Raw genomic sequence first — 25,553 nt, forward strand, 5'->3', positions numbered from 1 at the left:
ACATAATACTCATGTAAATACCTCCTTTTCCAAAAGGCATTTAGTCATTTGCTTCAAATGGACTTGTTGGACTCCAATAAGCTTATTGATGAAGGGGGCAGTGAAAGAAGAGGGTCTTCAGCCTGAGCTTGGTTGTGGGCTCCAACAAAAATCCTTCCTTTGCACACCACTGCCTGCGCTGTAATGTGCTGCTCCCTGCTGCTACTGTGGAGCCAGCATTGAAGCAGTGAAATCACCTTTTCTGGCCTCAAGAGGATCCTTTGGGAATTGAATGGCACCCATGCTCCAGCTTGTTAGATCAGACACTATAGTACCGAGCCTTGCTGATGGCCCCCTCTGAGATAATTAAGAAGCGTCCATTCGATGTGGGACTCTGCGGTACAGGAGTGGCTCCTCGGCTGTGGCTGGTGAATCATTGACCTCACAGTGGTGGCAGTTCTCACCTTTAGCTACTTCTGAAAACTCCCAGTGCTCCTGTGTTAGTGCCATGGCAATTCCAAATGTATTTATGCTCAGGGAGTGGTAAGCCTGGAGTGCCTGACCATCTCCTAACCCTCCCTGTTCCTGGTTCTCCCACTTCAAAATCTTGGAGTTACATACCTAGGGAGGAAAACAAACACACAGTGTGATGGATCCCAAGGCAGGCAGGAGTCAAACCCGGCATTCCTCCTGATTGTTTCTACCATGAGTTGGTTAGGGAGAGCATTTCACCCCACAGATGCCTGTGATGGTGTCCTCGCTACAATAAAAATGGATCCAAACCATCCCCTTTCCCCCAAAGCTGGAAACATCAAAATATGTGAAAAGTCAAGATCCATACTCTGCCTGGAGAATTACTGCTCCCCAGGCAGATTTCTCATGTCCTCTCTCTCTGTTTTATGGCTTTTCCATAATAAATAGGGAGCAAAGGCTGAAAAAACAACATAGCCCATAATTTCTGCTCTCCCATAACTGTAAGCTTTGAGGAACACCACTGAAATCGGTAAATTTACAGCAGCATAGCTGAAGTCAACATTTGACCCTGCATTTCCCCTGTCACCTCATCTTCCATAGCAAAACATTCCTGCTGAAGCTCTGAAGAGCGATTCAGTCCACACCTGAGCGTGCAGGGTTGGGCTGTGCCTTTGTCAGGAGGGTTTAGCACTAGGAAGGAGAAAGACATATGTGTAGTGTGTGGCTTATATGAAAGTTGGTGTTTAGAACAAAAACTCTGCAAATATCTGAGGGTGGACAAGGTGTGCTGCCGCGCTCATCCGTCCCTGCAGCGCCTCGGAGGGCTGGGTGCTAATGCACCCTAGGGTGTGCGGAGACAGGCACTGCCCGGCTCTCCTCTTTGCCTAATGCTCTGTTGGTCCTATTTAGTGTATTTAAGGACGGATTTCTTCAGCTATGATGTGGCCCCACAGCCCCAGCAAAAAAGCATCGTGCTGGTGGAGACCCAGCACAGCTCCCCTCGTCTGAATGAATCTGCCTAGCAAGCCCAGAACCAGGCTGCTCGTTTCTTCAGGCAGTTCCCATTTGGCCTTTACTGAAGGGATGGGAGTGTTGAGTTGCACTGTGCTTTTTATTTACATTTTTTTCAGCATATCTCCAGTCTGACCAGGATGTAACATTTTCTGAGGCGTGTGAGCCAATGTCAGCTGAAGAGTCTGGCTGCTTTCGAGTGGTTTTCAAAAGCAAGCCCCACAGCACAAGAAGATACGGGATTTGACAAATAGAGAGACTTGTAGAAGCATGCATTTGCAGGGCCACAGGAGCCATTATGCAGGCTGAGTGATACCTACACGATGATAACGCACTCCCCAGAGCCCTCACACCCTCAAATATTTCATTGCTGAACCCTCAGCTTTGTCTTCCTGCACAGCCAGTCAGTATTCTTCCATCCAGAGAGGTGTGTATTCGGAGGATCTATAATCATAGGTGAAATCATGCTCTGAAATCATGCTTTCCGACAGGATTGACTGATCACGAGTTACTGTTCTTGTCTCTATGGTGGTAGAGCTGCAGTCTGAGCAACCTGATGCAGAAAATACAGAGGGCGGAACCTCATAGCTATTACATATTGGGCCAGATCATTGCAGCCTTTATTCAGACTTTGTTTGAGCAAAGTATGTTATTTTGCAGTGGTGTGTTTGGTTGGAAACGGAGGCTTAGACCTCCTAATTCTAGATTTGCAATTTGAAAAGATGTGGTTTGGATTCTCAGTTTTAAAGGCTCGCATCCAGGAAAGGTTGCCCACGATTATCTCACTACATGCAGCCTGAAATGGTCGATCACTGAGCCACTGCAGATACACGATACTAGCAGTGAACCACACAAGCTAGATGTGAAGCCAGGTAGATATGAAACCTATTCGACAGTTTTTGTAAACCAAGTGTGTCACGCGGATGTGCACTGGCAGTCATAGCTCTTTACAGATGAGCAACTCATGGTCATAACCTCACATGGCCCTTTTGAAACCAGGGGCCCCAGAGGAAGCATTGTGATGAGGAACTCATGGAGCTGTGATTCTCATGACACTTGTCTGTTGTCTCCCTTGGGTATTCTGTCACTTGGGTGTGGAGCAGCCTCTGGTTAATTCCAGTTCCCGGGCGCAGGCAGTAACCCTCCTCCCGCACCCACTGTCTTGCCACTGGCACCATGGAACCACTACATCAGATTTGTTCCCAGCAAAACCCAAAGCAAATAGCTTTACATCAAGGATGGACCTGACCTTTCATTCTTAAGAGCTCTAAAGGTAAAAAATCAGGGAAAAACATGTCAATATTCTTGACTGTATTGATGTTGTGCACGTCTTTCATCTAATAGAAGAGGTCTTTGTTCCTCATCCTGAAGCTTTCTCAACTGGGATATTCAAACTTGCAATAAACTCATTCTCTGGTGGAGTAAGTTTGGTTTCTTGGAGGGGAAGAGAGAAAAGTAGTAAAATGAACACAACCTAGCAATGCCATCTGGCCACCTTGCACAAGGGGCAGGGATAGCATCAAAGCAAAGACTTGCATGGCCTTCCTTTACCATACATGCAGACAAACTGCTCCTCGAGCATTCCTCTGTGCCATCTGAGTGGGGAACAGCAGTTTAGTAGTTAAAAGCAGGGTCAAAAGGTGGGTTCCTTAAGTTATTAATAAAAAACCCCAAACCCTGCAGAAATCCAATGAGATGCTTGTCACAGCTATTGCACAGGTATTTCTTGGCTTCCACAGTCATAACTCTGACTGTTACGAGCGGTGTCATTGTTATGTGGTAGGACCAGGGGATTTTCTCCACGCTGAGGACCAAGGAAGCTTTCCAGACCTGCCTCTGTCTCATCCAAAAATAGAGCAAGGCCTCACAGCCCCACAACAGGGAGTCATGGCCCAGAGACAGGCGTGGGCCACTGGGGCTTGCTATTTCTGCTTGCTCAGCTGTCTTACACGGACACTGTAGAGAAAGAGATACTAGAAGCAAGTGCAAGCAGCACCGGAGAAAAAAGAATTGGAAGTGCAGAGCTCTGCTAAGAGAAAATTTTCCTCTCTCTGGACTATTCAACTCATATTAACCTGCTAAATTTGAAGTTTAAATATTAGGCAGATAACGCATTTGAGGTCCACGAAGTGAGTGGACTGGACATGTATAAAAGTTGGGAAATGCTCACTTTCCATCTGTAACAAAAATCAGTTTAAAGTTAATAGAACCACAAGCCACACACATGGCTTCACTTCTGTAGATTATTGCAACTTGTATTTTAATTGGCTCTTCGATTTGTTTCTGGTCACTGATCCACGGAGAATGCTTGCTATATCATGTTTTGGCAGGAATTGGAATGCGTGCATGGAAAGCAGAACCGGTAATATGTTATTTATAATTGACCAGCATGACATCTATGGGTTTATCTGGCAGACAGCATGACTGATTGCAGTGTTCACTGCCAAGAGACCCAGCTCTGGAGAGCACCTGGCAGGACAAAAGAAGAGCAAGTTTGGGGTTCAGTTTTTCTTAGATGGAATGTATTTAGTCCAGCTTTTTCTTAGAAGGTCTGCCTAATTTGGAAGGTGATTTTTTGGATGGCTTGCAAGAAAATTAAGTTTAGACATACTGATTTCTTCTGGTATGACTGTTGCCAGCAGATCTAACTGAAAAGCCTTTACCTTTCCGGCTGGGTAGGCAATGCTTTTCTTTGCTGATCACTAGAGGGGGTACCATCCAGCACGCAAACAATTATCAGGGACTTCACATCCTTTGACAAGTCATTGCCCCTTTGTGCCTTTAAGTATGCCTGAGTGCCCACTGGAGAAGGCCTAGGGAGACACGCAGCAGGAGGGAGATGTTGTCTGAGACTCCCTATACCCTATCCCATATGGATGGGATGTGTGTTCCCCTTCACAGTTTTCCTTAATAACCTGCATGGAACAGAAACAAGCAAGGAGACTGTTTTTAAGGAAGAATCCTATTTGCAATAGATAATAACGTGTATGTGCGGTCAGGTAGACATGCAAACTGCTTCCCCTAGGTGGTATTAATTTCAAGCCTTTGCAAGCTCAAAATTGCCTGGGGCTGTGTTTGTGGCGATGCTGGCTCCACCTCTGCCAGGGATGCCGCTGTTCCCATAGCAACTCACCATCTCCCGTTTTAGTCTTTCCCTTCCCTTTGATTAGTCAAGATAATTCCCAGATACAGAACGAGCTAACAGCGTCCAGGTGCAGCACAGTTTGCATTAACACCTTTTTAGGAGGAGCATGCCACTTACTTTCCCACTGCAGGCTGTTGCAACCACCATCACTTGGCCTCTTCTGCTGAGAGCACTTCACCTCATAGCAGGGAAGGTTTCCAGCCCGCCCAGTGCTCCAGGGTAGCAGTGAGATAAAGGCAGGACTCTGCAAAGCTCATGCACACCCAGGCACTGGAAAAGGCTGTGTCCATGGCCCATTAAGTTTATAGCGACCATATCTAGTCTTCAGAATATTTCTGTTTCTTGCCAAGAGTCTACACAGCAGTTGGCTGAGCCATCAGACCCCAGCGGCAAAAACTGATTTCTCAGGATGCAGTGACCTCCCATCCCTACAGCAAGGCAAGACAGCCCTTCTGCCCTCCTCACCCTGATGAAGGCTTCAAGAGATTAGATCAGTACTATCAGTTTTGAAGAGCAGGTAGAAACACAGGGGAATATAAATTTTTTTTTAACCAGATCATGGACAGTATGGGACTTTTTAAATTGTTCTGTGCAGCTTCCTTTGTATTTCTGCAGCACTCTTTCTGTTGAGAGATGACTGCAGGAGAAGGTCAAGTTAGGACAGTACAGTCTAACAGGCATGTTTTTGCTAAAGCCTTCCTTGATTGCAACCACTGCTTCGAATCACTTAGATGCATGCTCTCCTTTTCCCCTACAGTTGGCCATGGGCAGAGCGAGGGTGATCGTATGGTTGTCTCAGATTTCCACGTCTTCATCAGGGACAGCTTGCAGCACATTGATCTCATGAAGAAAGAGCACCCCGAGCTGCCCATTCTCATTCTGGGGCACTCCATGGTAAGCACCATCCCCTACCCCTCCGGGCAGCACCCAGGACACGTGCCGCAGCACGGTGGTACTCTTGTGGACGGCAGGAAATAACTCAGCCCACAGCAGGAAAAACAAAACTACAAGCAGCCTTCCCTTCCGCTTCATTCACTGACTGAGTTGCCAGCATGCCTTACCCCACGAGATCTGTCTTGAGTATAGTCAGTCCTTAACTCTTCTACCCGGATCATGGCCCTAATTAGTGCCATTTGCAACAATGGGCTTATTTTTTAACAGGACCGTTCATTCACACCGGGTACATGAAAAGTCCCACCACCTCCCTGCAGCATTGGGCTTCTTTCATTTTGACCAGTAGCCAGGAGATTAAGCCCTCCAAAGCTTTGTGAGCGGCTAAGGGATGAAGCATGAAAATACCCTGTAGCCTCATTCTGTGAAACAGCCTACCAGGAAAATGTACCAGGGATTAGGGCTGCAAAAACAAAGGCACTGATTTGCTGAACAGATCTGAAGTCTGATTCTGACAGCATGGGCCAAATCCCTTTATTCAAGCTAGCAATATTCCCACTGATGTCATTGATCTGCTCTCCCTGCCTTCCCAGAGGAGGCGAAAATGAATAAGTACTTTGGGATTCAGGCCATGCTCAGATAAACAAGTGTTCTTGCATAAGAAGGCATGGCATGCTCTGAAGTGCTCGCTGCGCTCCAAAGCCACTGTAACAAGGAGCTAATTTCCCAGTGAGGTCTTTGAGATGCTTCTCGCTGCTGCTCCATTTAACAAGCCCCTGGTTCTCCGACAGCGTGGAAGTTCACCAAATATTTCCCTTGGCAACTGATCCTCTGCAAACTTTCCCGAGCCAGCCAGCCAGGTCCCTTCTGTCCCCCACCCCTCACGCCATCAGCCTCTGTCCTCATTGCAGGAGGGCTCAGCCTGGCTGGCGTTCAGCTATAAACCATGGGCTGGCTGTTAACTGTCAGGCCCTGGGCACAGCACTGCGGGGCTGGAGGGGCTGGGGACACTGAAGAGGAGAATATTGAACTTCCAGTAATTAGTGAAGATTTTCGCGTACCGGATGGCAGCACTGCGTTGCCCAGGTTACCAGTGCCACAAGCACGGAGCGAGCCCGGCTTCACGGCATCTTCCTGACGCAGCACTAGTCTGTCACGCTGATAGAGCCTCAACTTATTTTTCAAGTCCCACCTGAACTACCACTTCAGACATTTTCTTCTTAGTCCTTTTAACTGAGGAGGACACAAGGCATCCTAGGGAGCTGACGGACGTTGCACGGAGAGTTGAGTTCAGTGTGACGTGAGGGTTTACAGCATGAGAGCAGAAACCGGGTCTCTTCTCCCCTACAAAAACCAGACACTTCTAGTGCCCCTACTCCTCCAGCCTTCCTTGCTGACCACACTGCACTCTCACTGGGGCAGAAATAATTTGCTTGTTTGGACTAAAACCCTTCCAGTAACAGGATTACTATACAAACGAGATGTTGACACCTGTATTAAGCTGTGGGCTGTTATTTTGCATTGCAGGGGGGAGCCATCTCCATTCTGACAGCTAGTGAGAGACCCAGTGAGTTTTCAGGCATGCTGTTAATCTCTCCTTTAGTGGTAGCCAGCCCAGAAGTCGCCACTCCCATCAAGGTAAGAGCAAACCCGCGTTGCATCTAGTCACCTCGCTCTTCAGCTGAAGGAAACACGTTAAGACCTCTAGCCTTAAAATGCAAAACCGTGCTGAGATCTGTGCCACCTGGAGGCCAGTCAATACTTCTCTTGTAAGTGCCTCCCCCACAGTCCCACCTACTTTTCAGAGGGGAAGTGAATCCTGAACTCGTCCAAAAAAACTTATTTAAATGAGAGTTGGAGAACGATGCTACCTCGGGAGGCGGTAGCAGACTATGCTTTCTTCACCACACCCTGTGGCAGCCCACACAGTGCCGTCCTTTCCCTTCCTCTCCTACAGTTTTCTTCCTGACTCATACAGAGTCTGGTATAGTTGCAACACGGGCTGCTGGCTAAGTCAGGCCAGGGTTATTTTTGGCATTTGGGGGATGACCAATTTCTAAACAAAACTAGAGCTCTTGAGTCCCAGGAATCCTTCATGAGCCTCAAAGAAGGCTTCCAGCTAAAGCATCACTACCCCAGCAGCGTCCCATTTGGCTTGGTACCGAGGCTGGTTCTTGTCCAGACCATCTCCTTCAGTTTGCATTTAGGCTTTACCCCCTTTCCATTCACATCTCCCTTCCAGAGCTATTTCCGATCCAAATTTGCACTGCCCGCTCTGCGCTTCCCCAGGGAGGCTCTGCAAGGCAACTGATCCTCAGCTCTCCCCTCCTATCTGAATTTTTAAAAGAATAAACAACAATCCTAAAAGAACCTGGAAGCAAAGGGAAGGACCAGCAAAGCCAGCAGGAACGACAGAATATCTCATTCCCGCAGGACCCGTTCCTTTATCCTTTCTCCCTAGACTCTTCTCCTAGGGCTAGCTTCTTGTTTTAATCTACTTCTAAGCTATTTCTCCTGGCTTTTTTTCTTCTAAGAGAAAGGAAATAGATTGCCTCAGCTTTCGGTATAATGCTGTTGCACCTTCTCCTGTAGCCAAAGCCATCTACTGACCCCACAAATCATTACAAGCACCAAGGGGTGCTTTTTAATCACCTCACTCTGCCACTGAAGGAAACGCGTTAAGACTGCTAGCCTTAAAATGCAAAACCCTGCTGAGATCTGCACCACCTGAATGCCAGTCAGTATTTTCCTTCTACGTGCCTCCCCCACAGTCCACCTACTTTTCAGAGGGAAAGTGAATCCTGAATTTGTCCAGTCTGGAAAAACTTATTTAAATAGGAGTCAGAGCACCAAAGGGTGCTTTTAGGAGTCTGGTAGCTGATTCTTCACAGGTGAGGCTATCCCTGACTCAGCATAAGGGTCCCATCAGCACCAGTGCCCCTGTTTTTTCTTACTTTGGAAAGGGAAAAAGAATAAATATTAAGAAAAAAAAAATAGTATAGAGTCTGAATCTGAGAGGCACTATCAGCCTTCTATTTCCAGTTGAGTCAAGGAAAATATGGAAAGATTTTCCTTCTTCTAGAGCTATACCTTTTGCTGGATGCTAAACCCTCTCTGAAATAAGGACTCACCAGTTCTGTGGGAACTAGTATTACCGTAGTCTGTTTTCTTGCAGATCTGTACCAGATTGTTGCTTTATTTCAGTGTCGGAAATCCTAATCTCTAACTGAAGTATTTTGGAGGTGTTTATACGGTCTCTTTCCTAGGGAGTCTCTCACATGCAGTAATACAAGTGCACAGTGAGTTTCTTTCTCTTTCAAATCTATTGTTGCATCTCAAAACTGATAAAAAATTAATTATTCCTGAAATATCTCTGCTCTGTCAAGTTTAGTTGAAATCACTCCTGAATTTGAAAAGGTATTTTCAAGAGGAAGGAGTGAAAACAGGCAGAGTATTCCTGTGTAAGCCACGTTTTCCCAAAAAGCTGAGCTGAAAACACTTGTGTGCTTTTTTTTCCTCTGAGAGCCAAAAAACATTTCATTGGTGTTTGTGCCTCTGAGGCATAAAGGCTTTGGTTTTCCCTTGGAACTGGTATGACTTCTCGGCCCTGGGCCATTTCCCAAGGACCATTGCATTCATCCCTTTGCTGGGGAAGTTTCCAACTGAGCAAGAATTTACCTTGGCCTAAACAAATGAGGGCTCAAGGCAACAGTAACAGTGGGCCAGATTACACACTGGGTCCTTCAGTCTGTCTTAGAAATACCTTCCCTTGCTGCCGAACCAGCCCTGGCAGCAGCAGAAACGCAGCGCGTTTGCAGACTACGTGCAGGAAAATAAAATTCTGCTCTTTGCAGACACACAGTTTCATCAATGCCCTATAAATCCTGTGTCCTGATAGAAGCATTGACCTACTTGTTGCAAATCCAGTGAAGAGGGAGGGATCTTGCTGCCTTCCCCCTTTTCTTTTCAACTAATCTGGACAAAATTCGGCTCTGAATCTTCAAAATTTCAAAGGATGCAAAGAGACGGGAGTCACATATGCTGGCAAAGAGCAGAGTAAGGGTAAAAGAGGATCTCCCACTACATTTTGGCTATTGAATGCGTTGAAATCAGGTGGGCAGGACAACCCCTTAGGAAATATTCCTTGATAATTAATCCTATGCTAGCCCTCAGCCTATGACTTAAAGACTAAGTACACAATATTCTCTCCTTGCTTTTTGTGTTTTCCCTTTGGCCTCTTGCTGATCTATTGCTTTCCAACTCAACTGGACATCACGTTGTTCCAGTACCTGAGGGTCTCCCAGTCATTCAGGCTGAATCTGCACCCAGTAACAGTGCAGAGGACTGTTTTTAAACATACAGTCAAACTAGAAGGAAGTAGTATATTAAAAACCCTTATTTTGGCTTTGCTCTGGACTGTCCAGTTTAGCAGAGATGTTAGTCATCAGGGTCAGACAAACATATATAAGGTGGCTTGGTATCCAGGTATGGAGACACCATGTCTGATATCTCCTTGATGATATCACATCAAATCATATCCCTGATACAATATCTCCCTGATAACACTGTTCAGTTGCTCTCAGCCTGGTCTCTGTAGCTTATCACACTGAGAGAGACATCACACTTCCAGAGACTTTTCAGCTTAGTCAAATGAGCCTGGCTAGCTTAACCAGTTCAAACACCACATTTTTGTTAATCCAACTCATTTGTAGCTGAAATGAACTAAAGGGCCTTCACCCAAGCAGTTTGTCAAGCAGAGATCATGGGAGAGAGAAATAAGCACATCGAGGTGTGCAGGGAACAGGGATTGCTCCATTCAGAAGAAAAGTGTCTACACTGCAAAGCACCCGTATAGTTAAACTAAGGCAAAAAACGTGAAATCAGCTTTAAGTTACACTTCCAGTCAAGAGGCAATGTTCAGCCATCTATTTCAATCTTATTCTGAGATCTTTCCCATAGAGAGGGAAGGGCTGGATTTGAACACCGTTAGTATTTCGCACACCTGCGGTGGCCTTGAGCAGCTCTAATAACCACTGCTCTGTAGTGTCATCCTCAGCCCAACCAGTAATATCCCCATCACTCCATTACCCGTTCTTGATCATTTGGGAGCTATTCTCTCAAGAACCAACATTGCCACTTTGAACCAACAGGGAGATAAACTTTCATGTATCAAATATAGCCAGCACTTCAACAACACGGCTTTTAGCTAAAGTCGGGCATGTCACAAACTGTATCACAGTGCTCGCAAAATCAGTGAAAGCCCTGGGGAACCTTCTGAATTTTTTATTACAACATATAACTTGATTTTTCTGTCCGTGACCTTGCCTCCAAGAATCATCAAAATTACATCTGAATTTTGAGGGTGTACTACATGTTGGAGGGAATGGAGCATTTCCTGCAGATCTGAAGACCCTTTGAAGGATGGTGGCAGAGTCCTTTCACAATCAGTCCTATAGACCAAGGTTAGTTCTGTCTGTGCATAAATAAGAGATTTCATGCACACAGGGAATATGTATGTGTGTGTGTAAGTACATCTGACATGCCTATGTACAGGGCCTGGTCCTTCTCTTGTACAGCTGAACACCAGAAATGACTTTGCTGGTATCACCAACCCAGGACAGTACATGCCGCTATACTGGTGGTCAGAAGCCAGCCCTACCCCTGTGGCAGTTTAGCAGTCAGCTTGTGACCCGCTTTGGCAAAACTCCAGATACACGCAAAAACTTCAAGAACATTTCCAAAGCATATCATGGAGGCGAGGTCATCAGTAGGCAGTGGGGTTGGGATGATAAGCATATATCTTTCAAACAGAAAAATGGCCATACTGAATCTGACAAAAGCCTGTCTAATCTGTCTCCAACAAGGAAGAGACTGAGAAAGAGCATATATGTAGTTCTCCTCTCCTTGTCACACCTTCCCCGCCTTCAGCATATCGTTAGACTGGTGTATTGTTGCTCATATGAGAGGAAGATTCAACTTTGTGCTCCTTCTGCAAAATCCCTATTGCAGATCCTTGGGAATATAAATATTCAGACACATACCAAGCAGACACAGAGCAGAATCCCCATCAAACTCACGTCTTCTTCTGGAATTTGAGAGTATGTCAGCCAACTTCTTTCTTCAGCCAAATTTAAAAGTAAGCAAAGCCCCCATCTTCCAAAAACCCTGCCATCTTTTACTCTTTTATGTGTCATCTTGGTCCTAAATATCTGTGGCCTTAATACTAACATATTGATCTTGAGGCCAATACTCTAAATAGATCTTGAGAGAGCACCAGCTAACCTCTCATGCCAAGGCATTTCCTCTTGAATAAGCAATCTTTAGGCATAAGAACTTACCCTAGCTCTTAACTCGGGCTCCAATTTTAGGGCAGCCTAATTGCCTTAGTTATCGTGATAATCTTTGGAGATGGGCACTTCCAGACGGTTATTCGGATCTTAGAGGTGTTCTGGGAGGTGTTTCACTCCCCATACTCTGTAAGGAAAACCTAGGACAATTACACTTGTTCTAAGTTAAATACCTCAGCTAGGTATCTAAAGTTACTTGGCATATATCTGGGTTATCGTAAGTGGTTTCAGAGAAGCAAAACTGTTACAGCGTTGTCAGCGCACAGAGTCCATAACCTTGCCTATGATTCATGAAGATGCATTCCTCAAACCATCACTGCCTGGAGTTAACACAAAACAAAGAAAACCCCATTTCTGCTTGTTTGCATCATAAGCTCATACCTGCATCGGTGTGGATATGTTATTTTACTAGTCTAACTCCGGAGACCTCAGTAGAAATTAATTTTGCTGACACAATGTCATAGCCAGTGAGGGGTTCAATATACTGGTAGACAGTGACACCGGTTCCCAGTCATATCCACCCCAAGGTACACATGTCTTCTCAAATCTGCTGTGAGTCTTTACTGCCTTTCACTCCTGGATGGCTTTGACTTCAACCTTGTGTTATTCCTCTAATATCATAATTACTCTGTCATGTATCATCTGAGATCTGAAATGTCAGGGAGTGCTTCAGAAGTGATTACATATCAGCAGAAACAGAGAACATAGGTGACAGCCTGCCTGCAAGTGTTAGCTTGAACACGAAGGGCCATAGACCAACAAACACTAATTGCATGTTTTCTGACTTAAGTGGCAATCACTTAATTAAAGACAGCTATCAAAGATCAGAGCAGAACCCTGGTATCAGCGTGCTTGTAATGCTATTATTGAAATGAAAGATGTTACTCTTTCTTCTGCCAGCTGTTTCGAGCCTGGGCTGCTGAATGCTTTTGTGTTTCGTTCCCAGGAGACAAGTGAGCAATGGATTTCCTTAGCCACTGCATGCACATTTTGCTGTTGTTTATTTACAGGTTCCCCGGAGAATATGCTTATCAAAAAGAGTGCAGCCTAGGCAACTACTGCAAATTGCACCGAACATCACTTATGTACTGCAGCCTGAAATCAAAGCTGTGGCAGCAAGGAAAGGGCAGTAAAACAACAAAACCCAGTCCTTCCGAGGGCTGGAAACGGCTTTTTCCTATCAAAGTGCTTAACTGAGGCCTTTTTAGAAATTAACTTGAGAATGAGAAAAAGGCAAAGTACAATGAAGTTGTGATGTTGCATGTGGATGGACAGCTGATGGCATTTCAGACTAGCACACCCACTCCCTGATTCTGGGAGCAGTTTAAACACTTTCTCTTTAAGAGAAATGTTTTAAATATAGGACAGATCTTTCTCCAGTGTCAGTTGACATTTCTCAACTATTTAACTTCTGTGCTGATTCCCTTCAGCTCAGGATTTGGCCCTCTATGTTATCTCTCTTGCTCTAACTAGCTCTTTAACTGCTTGCTTTCCTCTCCCACAGGTTTTTGCAGCGAAAGTGCTCAACTTTGTTCTCCCAAACCTGTCACTGGGATCGATAGATCCAAATGCAATTTCCCGGAACAAGAAGGAGGTGAGAACCTTAATGCCATTTAAAGTCACTGCATAGTCGGTATCTCATCCCAGTCCTGCCATTTATCTTTAAAAAAAACCACAAGTGTTTTGCTAAATCATGAGAGCACCAGATCTATGCTGGTGTCAAAAGGTGAAACATCTCTGAAGTCAGTGGAACTGACTGCACGTAGCAGAAAACTGGGAAATCAGCTGTTCATCCCTTTGGTGCATCTTGCACCCACAGCCACTCTGGGTACAAGACATAACAGAGACCTGTGCTACAGTTGCAGTGGAAAGCACAGGGGAACTGTGTTTGTCTCATGCTGCACTACCACCGCTCATTACAGTGGCAAAAACAACTCATGCAGGTTGCAAACACACTGCTAAAGTCAACTTTTCCACCCCCGCTCTTTGCAGTGAAACCGTGCAAAACACTACAGTCCTGGAGATTTGTTTTCCTGCTTGCAAACCAAGATCATGTTGTGCTGAATGCATTCAAACAGAGGAAAAGAGCATGCTTGCCCCAAAGACCTTGCTACAAGGTCTCTTGGATTACATGCTGGGTCTGCTACAGCCTTTCTGAACAAATGATGTATTCCTGCTGTGCCCGAGAATAATACTTAAACGAGCTGCAATTGAAGCAGCCATTGTAACAACCCAATTCCAGCTCCACCACTGCAACTGTGCACAGAGCTGTTCCAGGGTGAAATTTTTGTAGTGTCACCATTGCTTGGGACTCTTCTCCCATTCATTCCCACTCCTAGTAAAAACTGTTGCAGCCTGTTCATGCCATGGCTGGCAAACCCGGGTATCATTGCAACTGCTGCAACAACACCTAAGGAGTTTTTTTCCTTCTCACTGTTGTGGGAGGAGTGAAAGAAAGGAGACACAAACTGTAAGTGAACAAAGGTGCTTGGGCTGGACCCAGAACTTGGTACATTTCAGAAATCAACTTGAATGATAGAAAATGGCACCTAAGGGTGTGTCAAAAGCAGGAGGGATTCGCTGGCGTAGTGGTCAGTTGTTCTGTGCTCCCACGTCAGCTTGCATCTCACTGACAGATGCTGTCATTTTTCCTGCTGTTCATGCGATGGTTCGTATCTTAAGTAGAAGTTAATAAATTGCCTTCCTCTGGGGAGGCAGCTTGACCGGCATTGGAATTGAAGCTGAAAGGATCAGGAGCAAAGACAACGTCAGTGGCTGTGAGTGCCATGGATTCAGCCTTGGCATATCCCACCTCTTTGACTCACCCATTCGGTAAACTGGAAAGCAGAGTCTCCCAGAAGAGCCACAAGCCGTTCAAGGTTGTTTCTTGGCTCTGCCAAAGAGTTTTATGGTCAAATGACTTTCAGTTTACTTATCTGTGAGTAGAGCATAACATTTCACTGGGCTGAAGGCAGAAAGATTCAAGGAGTTGAGAAAAGGAAGACAAAGTAGGTCCTAGGAAACTGTCAGGACGAGCATGGAGCGAGTTCATCTGCATCCACTGAAGCACTGTATGACATATGTTCTTAAGTACCATATGAGGCTGCACAAAATATATACTTGGGAAGAAGGCTGATTCCAGTCAAGCTATAGAAACCTGTTCTTAATTACATTCAGCTGCCATAACTTGTTGCATATAAGTCAGAGAAAAGGTTTAAATTAGAGAACTAATTCATTAAAAACACATGGAGGAAAGTTTTCACTTCTGCATTTGTATTTAGGGAGGATAAAAGCAATCAGTGCTCTGGAGAAGAGGCATTTTAGAGTGTTACCCCCTACCTGAAAAGTGAGCGTGGCTGGGAGACATGGGTCTTTGCCTGCTTCTGCACCGATTTGTTGTGCGGCACTTTAACTCTGTGCCACAGCTGGTCCTTAAGGGTAGCAGTTTTAAATACACCCACCTCTGACAGTTGGATCCTCTGCTGGAAGATGCTAGTGCTGCACTAAATAGCTTTAGAGGAGAAAAGTGCTGATGTGGGAACATCCCAAATAGTAATGCATTTAGAAAAGTGTCAGTGAGCTCCCTTAATTTAGTGCACAATATTGACTGAGCATTTCGATGTTGGGGTGATGTTAGGAATCACTACAGCAACCACTGGACATAGTTTATAATAAATGCTATTGTGTTGTCTTGCTACCCAAATACTTGCTGCTGCTCCTTCTGCTCTATGATGCTCAAAGTCTCAAGAGCTTCCTTTGAGCATTGTTGTTTTTCCTCTGCCCTTTCCCTTTCCGTGGAGCAAGGGGAAGCCTTTGGCAGTGGATAAAAATGTAGGTCTGCTTCATTAGAGTCTGCTTCTAATGGAGTAGTCTTCAAAATGAGACAAGCCCCTCCTTGCTGTGCTGCCTGCACACCTGCAAGTGAACACACAGCTGACATAGCAGCTGTGGATTGCGATGTAAAGCACTTTCCTGACCATCTTCAAACACCAGGATTTGAGGCTCCAGGCAGTTACTGAAGACAACACAGCACCTCGGTCCTCTGGCTGCCCCTAACACACAGTCCACCCTCCTTTTAGATTCAAGATGCACAGCTTCAAAGCACACAATGTTCTGGAAACTTCCATGTTAAACATATTCTCCTGCCAGACTAACTTTCTGTTCTCTAGAAATATTTTTGGGACATCATCCAAGAATGTCCTGATGAGTTTGTGTTCCCAGCAGGCTGTCCTCAGGGTGTAGGGACTGAATCACAGGATGGTATGGAGATGTTTAGCTGTCATTTAATTCAGTGGAATAGTCCCACTGACTTTAGTCTTGTTCCTGCAGAGTTCACATAGGATGAGGCTGTAATTACCTTATAATGAATTTATTGCTTCGCAAAATGCAAAGGGAAGATACAGACCTCTAAGCAGGGGAACGTCATGCACCAGGAGCCCTGATGGTGGCTCCTGTCTTAGCATTACATAAAGAGAAAAAAGAGCTGTTGTGATGGACTGTGCGGAGCCTTCGCTGGACCGTGGCTGGAAGCAGTCGCAGGCTCTCCTGGGGACACCCTCACTAGCTTGCCCCCGCTGTCCCAGAGCTTGGTGCGCCAATGTGAGCTCTGGGCTTGCAAGGTTTGCAGTTTATAGCTTGCAGAATATACAGCCCATTCCCTTTCTTTTCCTCTTTCCCCAGCAAGCTGCTGCTTTGCACTTGCCCCATGCACTGAACATTAACTCTGACAAGGGTTCTGGTTCATTGACTGGGAACAGGATCCTTCCCCTGCTGTCCTGATCGATCTGGGTTAAGATCGGGTTATTATTTTTTCCCCTCCCATCATCTACACAAAAATATTTGTTGGCTGCTCTGTAGCTGAAAAATCCGTGTTCTTTCAGAAAAGAACAAGAGAAAGAAAGAAACCCATTAGGTCATTCTCTTAGCATTTATGGCGCTGGGGAGGGGGCCAGCTCATGTGAATTCATCAACATTGTTTTACTCCATGGGAAGGGAACTTCTGTCAATCCATCTGCCCACCCCTCCTGATCCCCCCCGCCACAAAGTCCCTCATTTGTTGCCTTCAATTAAAAAAAAAAACGTAAAAAATAAAAAAAAAAAAATCTCAAAGCTGTGTTGCTTTAGCGCAGCGCTGTGACATAGCTCCAGACAAGTAACTCCCAGATTAGACTGAAGCCAGTTGCTAAGTAGCCAGTGCAACACAGTGGTTTTGCTCAAAACGCTGATGAAAAGTCAACACATTTGGCTGAAAATATCAGGGTACACCCAGCTGTCAATGGGAGAGCTTGCAACACCACACCGGGCGATTGGTGACTTGGAAGTCAAAGCTGAACTTTTTCCATGAGCACGTTCATGAGAGGATGCTTCTTTCTAAACACAGGCAGCTGCTTGCTCTTTTGAAGCACTTTGCAGAGCAGGGAAGGTGTGGCAGGCAGACAGGCTGAGCGGTGTAGGGGATGGAGGACGCGGGTGGAGGTTTCTGCACCAAGAAGCTGGTCGGGCACTGGGAGGGTCCATGCAGAGCCAAGAGAGGATCACAGGCTGTTCAGCCTCTCTGCTTCCTAGGGCCTTTAGCAGGAGCGGAGGATGCTCAGCATGTCTTAAGAGTGGATCATTTTACCTTAATCGCAATCTCATCTTTGCAGTGGCCTCTTACAAAGAGTGTTTTCCAAACCCTCAGCGTGCATGGGCACTTGCTTCTTTGAAAGGGAGATACTATACATAAGATCCTAATATTAGGAGCTGTGATGAGAGACCTCTGTCTTTGTCTCCCTGCCAAAAACTACCCCTCACTCCAGATTAGCCATGATCTTGCACAGAGGACAAAACACAACAATGGCCTTAATCAAATCCTGGAAATGTCTGCTGAATCTAAGGGTCCTTAAATGAGTGCTACAACAACTTGAATTTCTTTGGTCCAACTCCAGCACAAGGTAGAGCGGCTCTACAGCTCTCACCCCCTTGACCATCTTCAGCTCTGTGGGCTGGGACTGAAGGGTGACAGCCGCTAATAGTCCCAAATTCCCACCCACTCCTTCCCTTGCTGCACTCGGGGATAGGAACCATGGGTTCAAGCAGCAGGAGATAGTGGGGACCGGAAGCAAGAAAGTGATGGGGAAAGACCTGTGAGCACTGGCATGCCTCGCTGCCAGCTCCATTTCCAGTGTTTTGTGCCCCAACGCATTTGAGGCAATGAGGAGGGAAACTGGCTTTACGCCCTCTGGCAAATTAATCCCCCCAGTTGGGAAAGCCCCACCATGTAGTGTCCTTCTGCCACCCTGATAATCTCATCTCACAGGGAGATGAATGCAGAATCCACCCCTAAGCCTTCCTGGCTTCTTGCTGGGGACCAGGCAGGCTGTCCTGCTACAGCGCATGTCTCTGCCTTCGCCTACGCATAGCTACATGTCCCTGGGGTGGCCTTGCGGGGGTCACCTCCCACCCCTGGTCCCCTCAAGGCAAACATGTGCAGCAGCAAGAGGGCCTCACATTTCTGCAAAGCGAGGGAGAATTTGGACAGACCCCACTGCCTGCGAGGAGAGGAGGAGACTGTTTTCGGCTAACCTATAAATAACCATTTCTATACACATCTGCCAGGGTTGGGAGAAACTGGAGGCTGTGCCAGAGACCAACCCATAATCAAAGCATTCTGGCAAATATTGAGATGGCAGTGGCTGTGTGGGCCGTCTCCATGTACAGTATACAAATATTTACTGTAGATTTGCCTGCTGCAGTAACTACTTGTTCCTAGCAACTTTCTGCACCAGCTCTTGTACGTTTTTATCCTCTCACAATCTGGCTGAGCAAGTTGTTGACTTTTTTTTTTTTTTGCCTATCACCTAATAAGGTCATTTGCTGCCTTGTCTGTGCACACTTTGCACCCGGAGAGGACCCCTCAGCGTAAGAGTGCTTTGCAGTCAGATGTGTCAGTTGTCTGTAGGTGTAGGTCACGGTCTTCATCCCCAGAGAGGGAAGGTGAAAGAGAAGAACATCTGAGCCCTCAGCAGAGAGGATAAGGACCCGGGGAACATCAGCTTTCAAGTAACGCAGTCTGAAGAACCCTCTTCAGAAAAGACTGTCACCTTTGAGTGACAGAAGGACATGGCAGAGCAGAAAAATGCAGGCAGGTGCCCCCACAGGAACAGTCTTTGTCCAGCACTGGTTGTTTGCCTGCAGAAAGAGCTTTGGCTTGAATATTTTCTAGTGACGTAAGAGAGAAACACACAGCAGGGGGTAAACCAGGTTGTGTGAGCCATCCTGGTTAGCCACGGTAAAGACCTCGACCTTGACTGTGATGGCAGGATGTCCTGACAGAGTAGGAAATGACCGTGCAAGCCAAGGGAAGACACTCCTCACTGCTGGGCTGATCTGCTTTGTCTTTTCTGCATGAAATATTGCTAACCTTAAATACCTCTTTCTCCTGCCAGATGGAGTCTTATACATCTGATCCCTTGGTTTACCACGGTGGCGTGAAGGTCTCCTTCGTCATCCAGCTGATGAACGCCATTGCCAGAATTGAGCGAGCTCTGCCCAAGCTGACTTTGCCCATCCTGGTGCTACACGGCTCTTCCGACAAGCTCTGCGATATCAAAGGGTCCTATTTACTGATGGACACAGTGCAGAGTCAGGACAAAACACTCAAGGTCATCTTGCTTTCTTGATTTTTAGGGTATTATCCTGTCAGTGTTGGCCTGAGCATGAGTGACTGTGAGGGTTAGAGAGCCTGCTGAGCTCTGGAGAGCTGAAGGCAAAGCAGGGCTGATGCACTGGCGAGACCGAGCAGGTTACAGCCCCTTTCACCAGGAGGTAGCCCTCCCACGGCACGGTGTGGTGGCCTTTCACCAGCTACAGCTGAGCTGTGGGCAAGGGGTGGTGAGTGATCTCAAGACCTGACCCAAGCGTGGCTGTGTACCTAGAAGGTCTCTTGGACATGAAGCAACTTGGCGTAGAAGTAGAGCCAGGCTCACAAGCAGGTAAAGTGCTGACCCCAAAAGCTCTTCTGAACAACGCCAACTGTGTGAGCACCAGACTTACCTCATGCCCCAGCGGTAAAGGTACAGGGGGCCCTTTCCAAAGCATCGCACAACAAAAGCCACTTCACATCTGCTCATTTCAAGAGAGCCACAGCTGATTAACCAATTGTTAGCACATGAATGAGCCTGAAAGAGAGACAGGGAGACCAAGGGAAAGCTTTTGTCATTGGAAAAATAACTGGATAGTCTGGGCATAAAAGGAGTAAAATTGCACAAGGCATGATGGGAACATCCCCCATTGTCCTTTAAACTCCAAGGGCATGATAAGTATTTCCTCCTTCTTAGTGGGATAGGAAGCAAGAAATGCATGGGGTTGGGACATGCATTGTCTTCCTAAAGGGCAGCAGGGTGCTTGGGTGATGGGCAGATGTCAAGCTACAATGCCAATGCCTTCCTGCTCGCAGAGGGCCAGCACCGCCAATGGCATCTCTTTGATTTCATAACCTGCCACATCTAGGAAAAAAACCTGACAAGGTGTGGGTAGGACGTGTTGGACCTGTGGGTGTTGACAAGAGGGGACTGAAGGCTGTTTTGTTCATGTGGAATTTTTTTTTCTGTGCTAATCTCCACTCTCTCCCTGGTTGCAGGTGTATGAGGAAGCCTATCATGCCCTTCACAAAGAGCTGCCTGAGGTCTCTACCTCTGTCTTCACAGAAATACTAACATGGATTGGCCAGAAGGTCTCAGCAGCTGGGGAAACCAGCCATACCTAAGAGCAATTGGTTTTGCAGCTCTTACTGTGGTTTTCTGGGAATAGATGCTTTTCTTAATAGCAGTCTCTCTGAAAAAGATCTAACGTGGAGGGACTCTTGGGATATTTTATCATGCACAGCGTAAGGGAGGGTGGGGGGAGAGGCACAGGGTGGGGCATTATTGGCTGATGTAAATGGCCATTGCCCTAATCTGTGGAAGAATTGATAGCTGTGGGAGCAGCTGTCAAAGCTTTCCAGGTCGGGTGATTTTACTGAAATGCCCCTCACCCACCAAACTTCCCCCATCACTTCCCCTTCTCTGCTTTCGCTGGGGTGACAGGGGTGTATTTATACCGCAATAATTTTTGGTATGTTAAAGAAGTCAGTATCTTCCACTTCGTGGTTTTGATTCCAGGTGTGTACAGTCCCTTCCCTGACTCCACCATCCAGTACCTTAAAAGCCCTGGTCCTTGAGAGGAGAGCAGTAACGAAGGTGCTGGGTAACAAGGAGAGGCTAAAGATGGAGCTGACAGCTCCCTGAAAGTGAAAGGCTGGTTTTCAAGGTCAGACCCCTTTGGATACTGCCTTTATAACCAGGGAAGAGCATAAAGAGAGCCTCCCCCACCGCCCTGCACGTCCTCTGCGAGTTTGCACTTGGGGAAGGCGTGTTGAACAGCTCTTTAATTTTCATCATCAGAGCAGGATCCCAGAGGGGACAGGAGGAATGTGGAATCAAACCCACTTAGCACATTCAAAAACCATGCTTTTCCCAATGCCAAACCTCATCTCCTCTGCAAAATGAAGTATTCTGTAAATATTCCTAGGGGCTGCTTTTTTTCCTTCCTTCCTTCCCTCCCCCCCTTTTTTTTTTCTTTTTGAATTAATAACTTGCGCTACTGAAACTGAAAAAGCAAAGTCAAAGTTATAAGAGAATATAGTAATATAATATATGATGTATATAGAGGTGGCTGGGAGATGGGGAAGAAATGGGAGGAGAGTCTAAAGAAGGGGTTAATTGTTCCTTCTCTTGGCAAGGAATAATGTTGTCCTACCGGGATCCAGTCCTCTCACCATAACTTTACAGTCATAATCTGTTGTTTTCCTTCATCAATTGGAAAATGTCCTGAAAATAATGCTAGAGAGAAGCGCAGAGCATCTGGTGGGTGGGGATTAGCAGTGGGTGTCCTCATGGTACACCGGTTTAGCAGGAGACCCACAGCATGAACAGAGATCCCGTCCAAGCTCGTCCCAATCTCCTCCTAATCAGCACAGCCACCTCTGGGCAGATCACCGAGCAGAGGGGCCGAGTTCAGCCCTTTAGGCAACGTGGGGAGCTAAAGGCCGAGTATAGGGTGCAATCATCCATCCAACATCTACCTTGCTGCACTCGGGGTGTCCAGGGGCACTGGTGTACAGGCTGCCACGGAGGAGCTTGTAAACTGGTCCAGTGCTGCAGACAAGCCAAATCCTAGAGCTGCCTGGGTATCTGGTAGCAGCAGGGCGAAAGGAAAGACTTAGATCCAGTTATGGAGCAGAGGCATTGTATCGATACAGCAAAAGCAGCGTAGCGATCACAGCGTGGCTGCGCAGCTCAGTTTGTCCAGGGTGATGGCCCTAATTATGGATACACTTCTTGGCACTAGCCAAAGGGAAGGGGTTTAACCTGCGCCTCTCCCTCCAGTTTTGCAAGAAGAAAATGCCTGCAAATGTTGCACAATTAGAGAGTGGGGCATCTCCCCCAGTGACAAACCTTATTGCCTTCCCCGGCAGCAGTGGGAACCATCGCTATGCCTTGTGCCACTGCCCCCAGGGCTGGATCCTGCCTGCGACAGTCGCGGGGGGGCCACCCACCTCTCCTCCCCTTGAAGCCACTTCTGGCAAGATTCAGGAAAGGGACCTCTGTGCAATAACAGTCAGAATCGGGGCTCGGTCCCATTCAGTCCCAGCAGCGTGGATGGATGAAGGATGTGTGGATGCAGGTTACATCCTTGTGATTGCTGTAAGGGGCCCAAGTCAGGCAAGCTCTTTTATAGAGATTGATCCAGGCACTTTCACACTTGTATTTTCCTGCCTCTAAAGAGAGGAACGAGCTGTAGTTCTCCCAGCAACACCAGCTTTTGATTCAAGTATTATTCCGGTGCAATCAGCTGTTCCCACCAACCCCTGCTAAACCTCTGGTGACGCTTGCTGTGGGAAGGAGGCGATGCACAGGTCGCCTGCTCTGCATCTTCCAGCAGCCCGGCTTGTTGCAACTTCTTTTCCCCAAGCAAGATTCCTCCTTGTCGGATGCTGCTGGGGAAAGACAGCAAGAAGAGAAACGCTACAGCGGTGATAAACCCCACCTGCTTCTTCAGCGGGAAGGGGAATCAAGTAGGCGTGATCCAGTGGTGACAGACATTGCGGGGGTAGTAGCAAGATGATGATTTAAGGATGGGATTTTTGAAAGCACTTTTCCCAAGGAAGTCAGGAGGAGCAAATCAATGCCCACATTCTTTACATCCCTTCCCAAATTGACAAGCACTTTGCGAGGGGGGAGGAAGTGACCCTCCAGCAGGAAGGTCAGAGCCCGTCTGCTCCCTCTAACCTGGCTTCAGGCAGAGGAAGGGCCGCGGTCAGTGCCTTTGCTAAAATGTGTCCTTTCAGCCAAGAAATATTCTGCAGCTCAGCAGAAATAAAAGGAAACCAATTACATTGACCTGGGGAAGGCTTGTCCCTCTGTCTAGCTAAGCTCAGCAATGGCATGCGGCCTGGGGAAGCTGTGTTTGAAAATCAGGTTAACAAACAAAAAGTTGAAAGAACAACAACAAAATAAAGCCAAATAAGCCCCAAGCCCTGGCACAGCAGGGGTTATTGCCACCCTCAGACAGTTTTCTGAAGAGTAATCTTCTGAGGAAAGTAACACAGGGAAACCTACCCAAAAAAAGCTCCCGGCAGCCCACACCTCCAGGCAGGCTGCTGAGCGGAGGGAGGGCAGCCCGTTTGCAGGTGGGGAAATGAGTGCAGAAAGAAGGAGCCAGGAGCAAATCAGCCTGGGTCAGCCGAGATGCTGATTTGCAGCAGCTGCAGCTCAGCCTGCGCATTTCAGCTCTCACTGCTGTTGCTGATCCCTTACCCTGCCTGTAAGCTACTTTATATTGACCCAGTTAGGTTTCACCATGTCCCAGAGGAATTCTTCCTTCACTGACCAGATTAGTAATGAGCAGAGCTGCTGCCAAGGGAAATGTAATTAAACTCTATTTTCAAATGGCAGGTACCATTTGCAGGGAGCACAGCTGGCCTTATGAATGCTGCTGTGCGGAGCCGCACCAGAGACCGGTCTGCCTTTGAGAATAGGTGGCACTCATGACTGAGCAATAGCAACGTGTAACTACTGTATATATCACCACCTGTAGCACTGAGGGACCATTCCCCACTGCCTAACCCATCACATTTTCTATTTAGCCTGTTCTTTTTATACCACTCACCTTAGCACACTGCCAGCACAAACCCATTGAGATCACACTTACTTTTCCAAGTAATTTCTGAGCTTGTCTCTCTTGTTCCATTGTGTTCCAGTTCAATAAAATACATTTATATATATACATATATAAAAACATATATACATACACATGTATTTTCAGTGGGAAAAAACATATACAAGTTTCGGGTTCTTAAAGGAATACGATGTATATTGCAACTAATAATAAAGTTATGTTTTCTGAACAGAGCGTGTTTGAGGGCATCACTGGTGACTGCCATCCCTTTGGAGGGTGAGAAGGGAAAGGCAGAGGTATTAAATTGCTGTTCAGCTTGTGGAGGAGGGGGCTGCAGCCCCCGGGCGCTGCCAAATTGCTGGCACCTGCTCCCCAGCCACTGCAGGCTGGGGGTCTGGGGGCAGCCCAGTCTCATGGAGGCCTGAGGTTCCCATTCTGCTTCAAGATCAGCTTTTCGAAGAGCCCTGAAATCCACGGCCTCACGCCACTCGCAAGCCCAGAGCAGCACAATAAAAAATTAGCTTGGGGCACTGCAGGTGTAAGATGTCTTTGCATCTAACTTTGACCTAACAGGGCTGGCTGGCTGGGTAATCTCAAGGAAAACTAGCTCTACTCTCCTCAGAGTCAAAGCTGCCTTTTTTTTAATTGTAGCTGAGGTGCTAACTTTAAAAAAAATATAAAAAAAAATCCCCTGGCCCAAGTGCTTCCCCCACCCCAGATGAAAACAGCAGACCGGAGCTAGTGGAGGAGCCTGGAGTAACAGGCAAGCTCAGCCTGCTTCGAGACCTGGTTCCCATGCCTTTACAAGCCTGTTAAAATATTATGTTGGTCCTGAACCGTACCCAATTCAAACAGGAAGCATCTGCGCTGTGGCCAAGAGCAGCAGCCGCTTAAATCCTACCTTTTGCCCCCAGCTGCGGCTCCAGAGAGGGCTGGGGAGCGGGGTTTGCTGCTCTTTCAGCTCCCAGGCAGTGCCCAGGTGCTGTAAGAGCCCCCTGTTCGTCCAAAGCCAGGGTTGGTGCTGTGGAACCTGCTGTTCCACCTGCTGTTGGTGCCCCGTGCTGTGGAAATGTTCCTCCTGCCCAGAGAGCGGGGCTGGGGCGCAGCCCAGCCGCAGGGTCCCCCCCTGCCTCCCTCCCCACGCAGTCTTCAGGACAAGCTGCTGCATTTGCAAGGGCTCCCTGGCCACTCACTGGCACCCCAAAACAGGTGACGACTGCCACTGCCGTGGCAGGGGACAGACAGGACTGCATGTCCACCCTCTGGCTAGAGTCATTAGCAGCTCCAGACCCAACCCGCAACCTCGGGCAACTCATTTCATCCTCCTCATGCCTCTACTTGCTAAATCAAGAGAATAATATTCTCTTTCTGCGGCCCTGCGCAGGCTGTACATCTGATCCCACCCCGGCTCGCTGGCTCAGAAGCTCTGGCTGATGTCTTTGATGCACATCGGCACTGAGAGCAGAGCCGGGGCTTTTTGCCAAGCCAGCGGGCACGCTGTGGCAGTA

At 47.1% G+C, this 25,553-nt stretch overlaps 1 protein-coding gene across 4 annotated transcripts in view; it reads left to right on the forward strand.

The window, feature by feature from the left end:
• MGLL (monoglyceride lipase) overlaps positions 1–24,274 on the forward strand; it is a 68,006-nt gene extending 43,732 nt beyond the window's left edge. For 3 of the 4 annotated variants that reach the window (XM_076346379.1, XM_076346378.1, XM_076346380.1), the window contains exons 4-8: positions 5,367–5,503; positions 7,028–7,138; positions 13,352–13,441; positions 19,275–19,490; positions 20,468–24,274. In XM_076346379.1, coding sequence (XP_076202494.1) covers positions 5,367–5,503; positions 7,028–7,138; positions 13,352–13,441; positions 19,275–19,490; positions 20,468–20,593 — 680 coding nt within the window. In that variant the 3' untranslated portion in view covers positions 20,594–24,274. The remainder of the gene's footprint in view (positions 1–5,366; positions 5,504–7,027; positions 7,139–13,351; positions 13,442–19,274; positions 19,491–20,467) is intronic. The other variant, XM_076346381.1, reaches the window with a different exon arrangement.
• The last annotated feature ends 1,279 nt before the right edge of the window (positions 24,275–25,553 follow it).

The sequence above is a fragment of the Aptenodytes patagonicus genome, chromosome 8 (assembly GCF_965638725.1).
Source record: "Aptenodytes patagonicus chromosome 8, bAptPat1.pri.cur, whole genome shotgun sequence".
Lineage (NCBI taxonomy): Eukaryota > Metazoa > Chordata > Aves > Sphenisciformes > Spheniscidae > Aptenodytes > Aptenodytes patagonicus.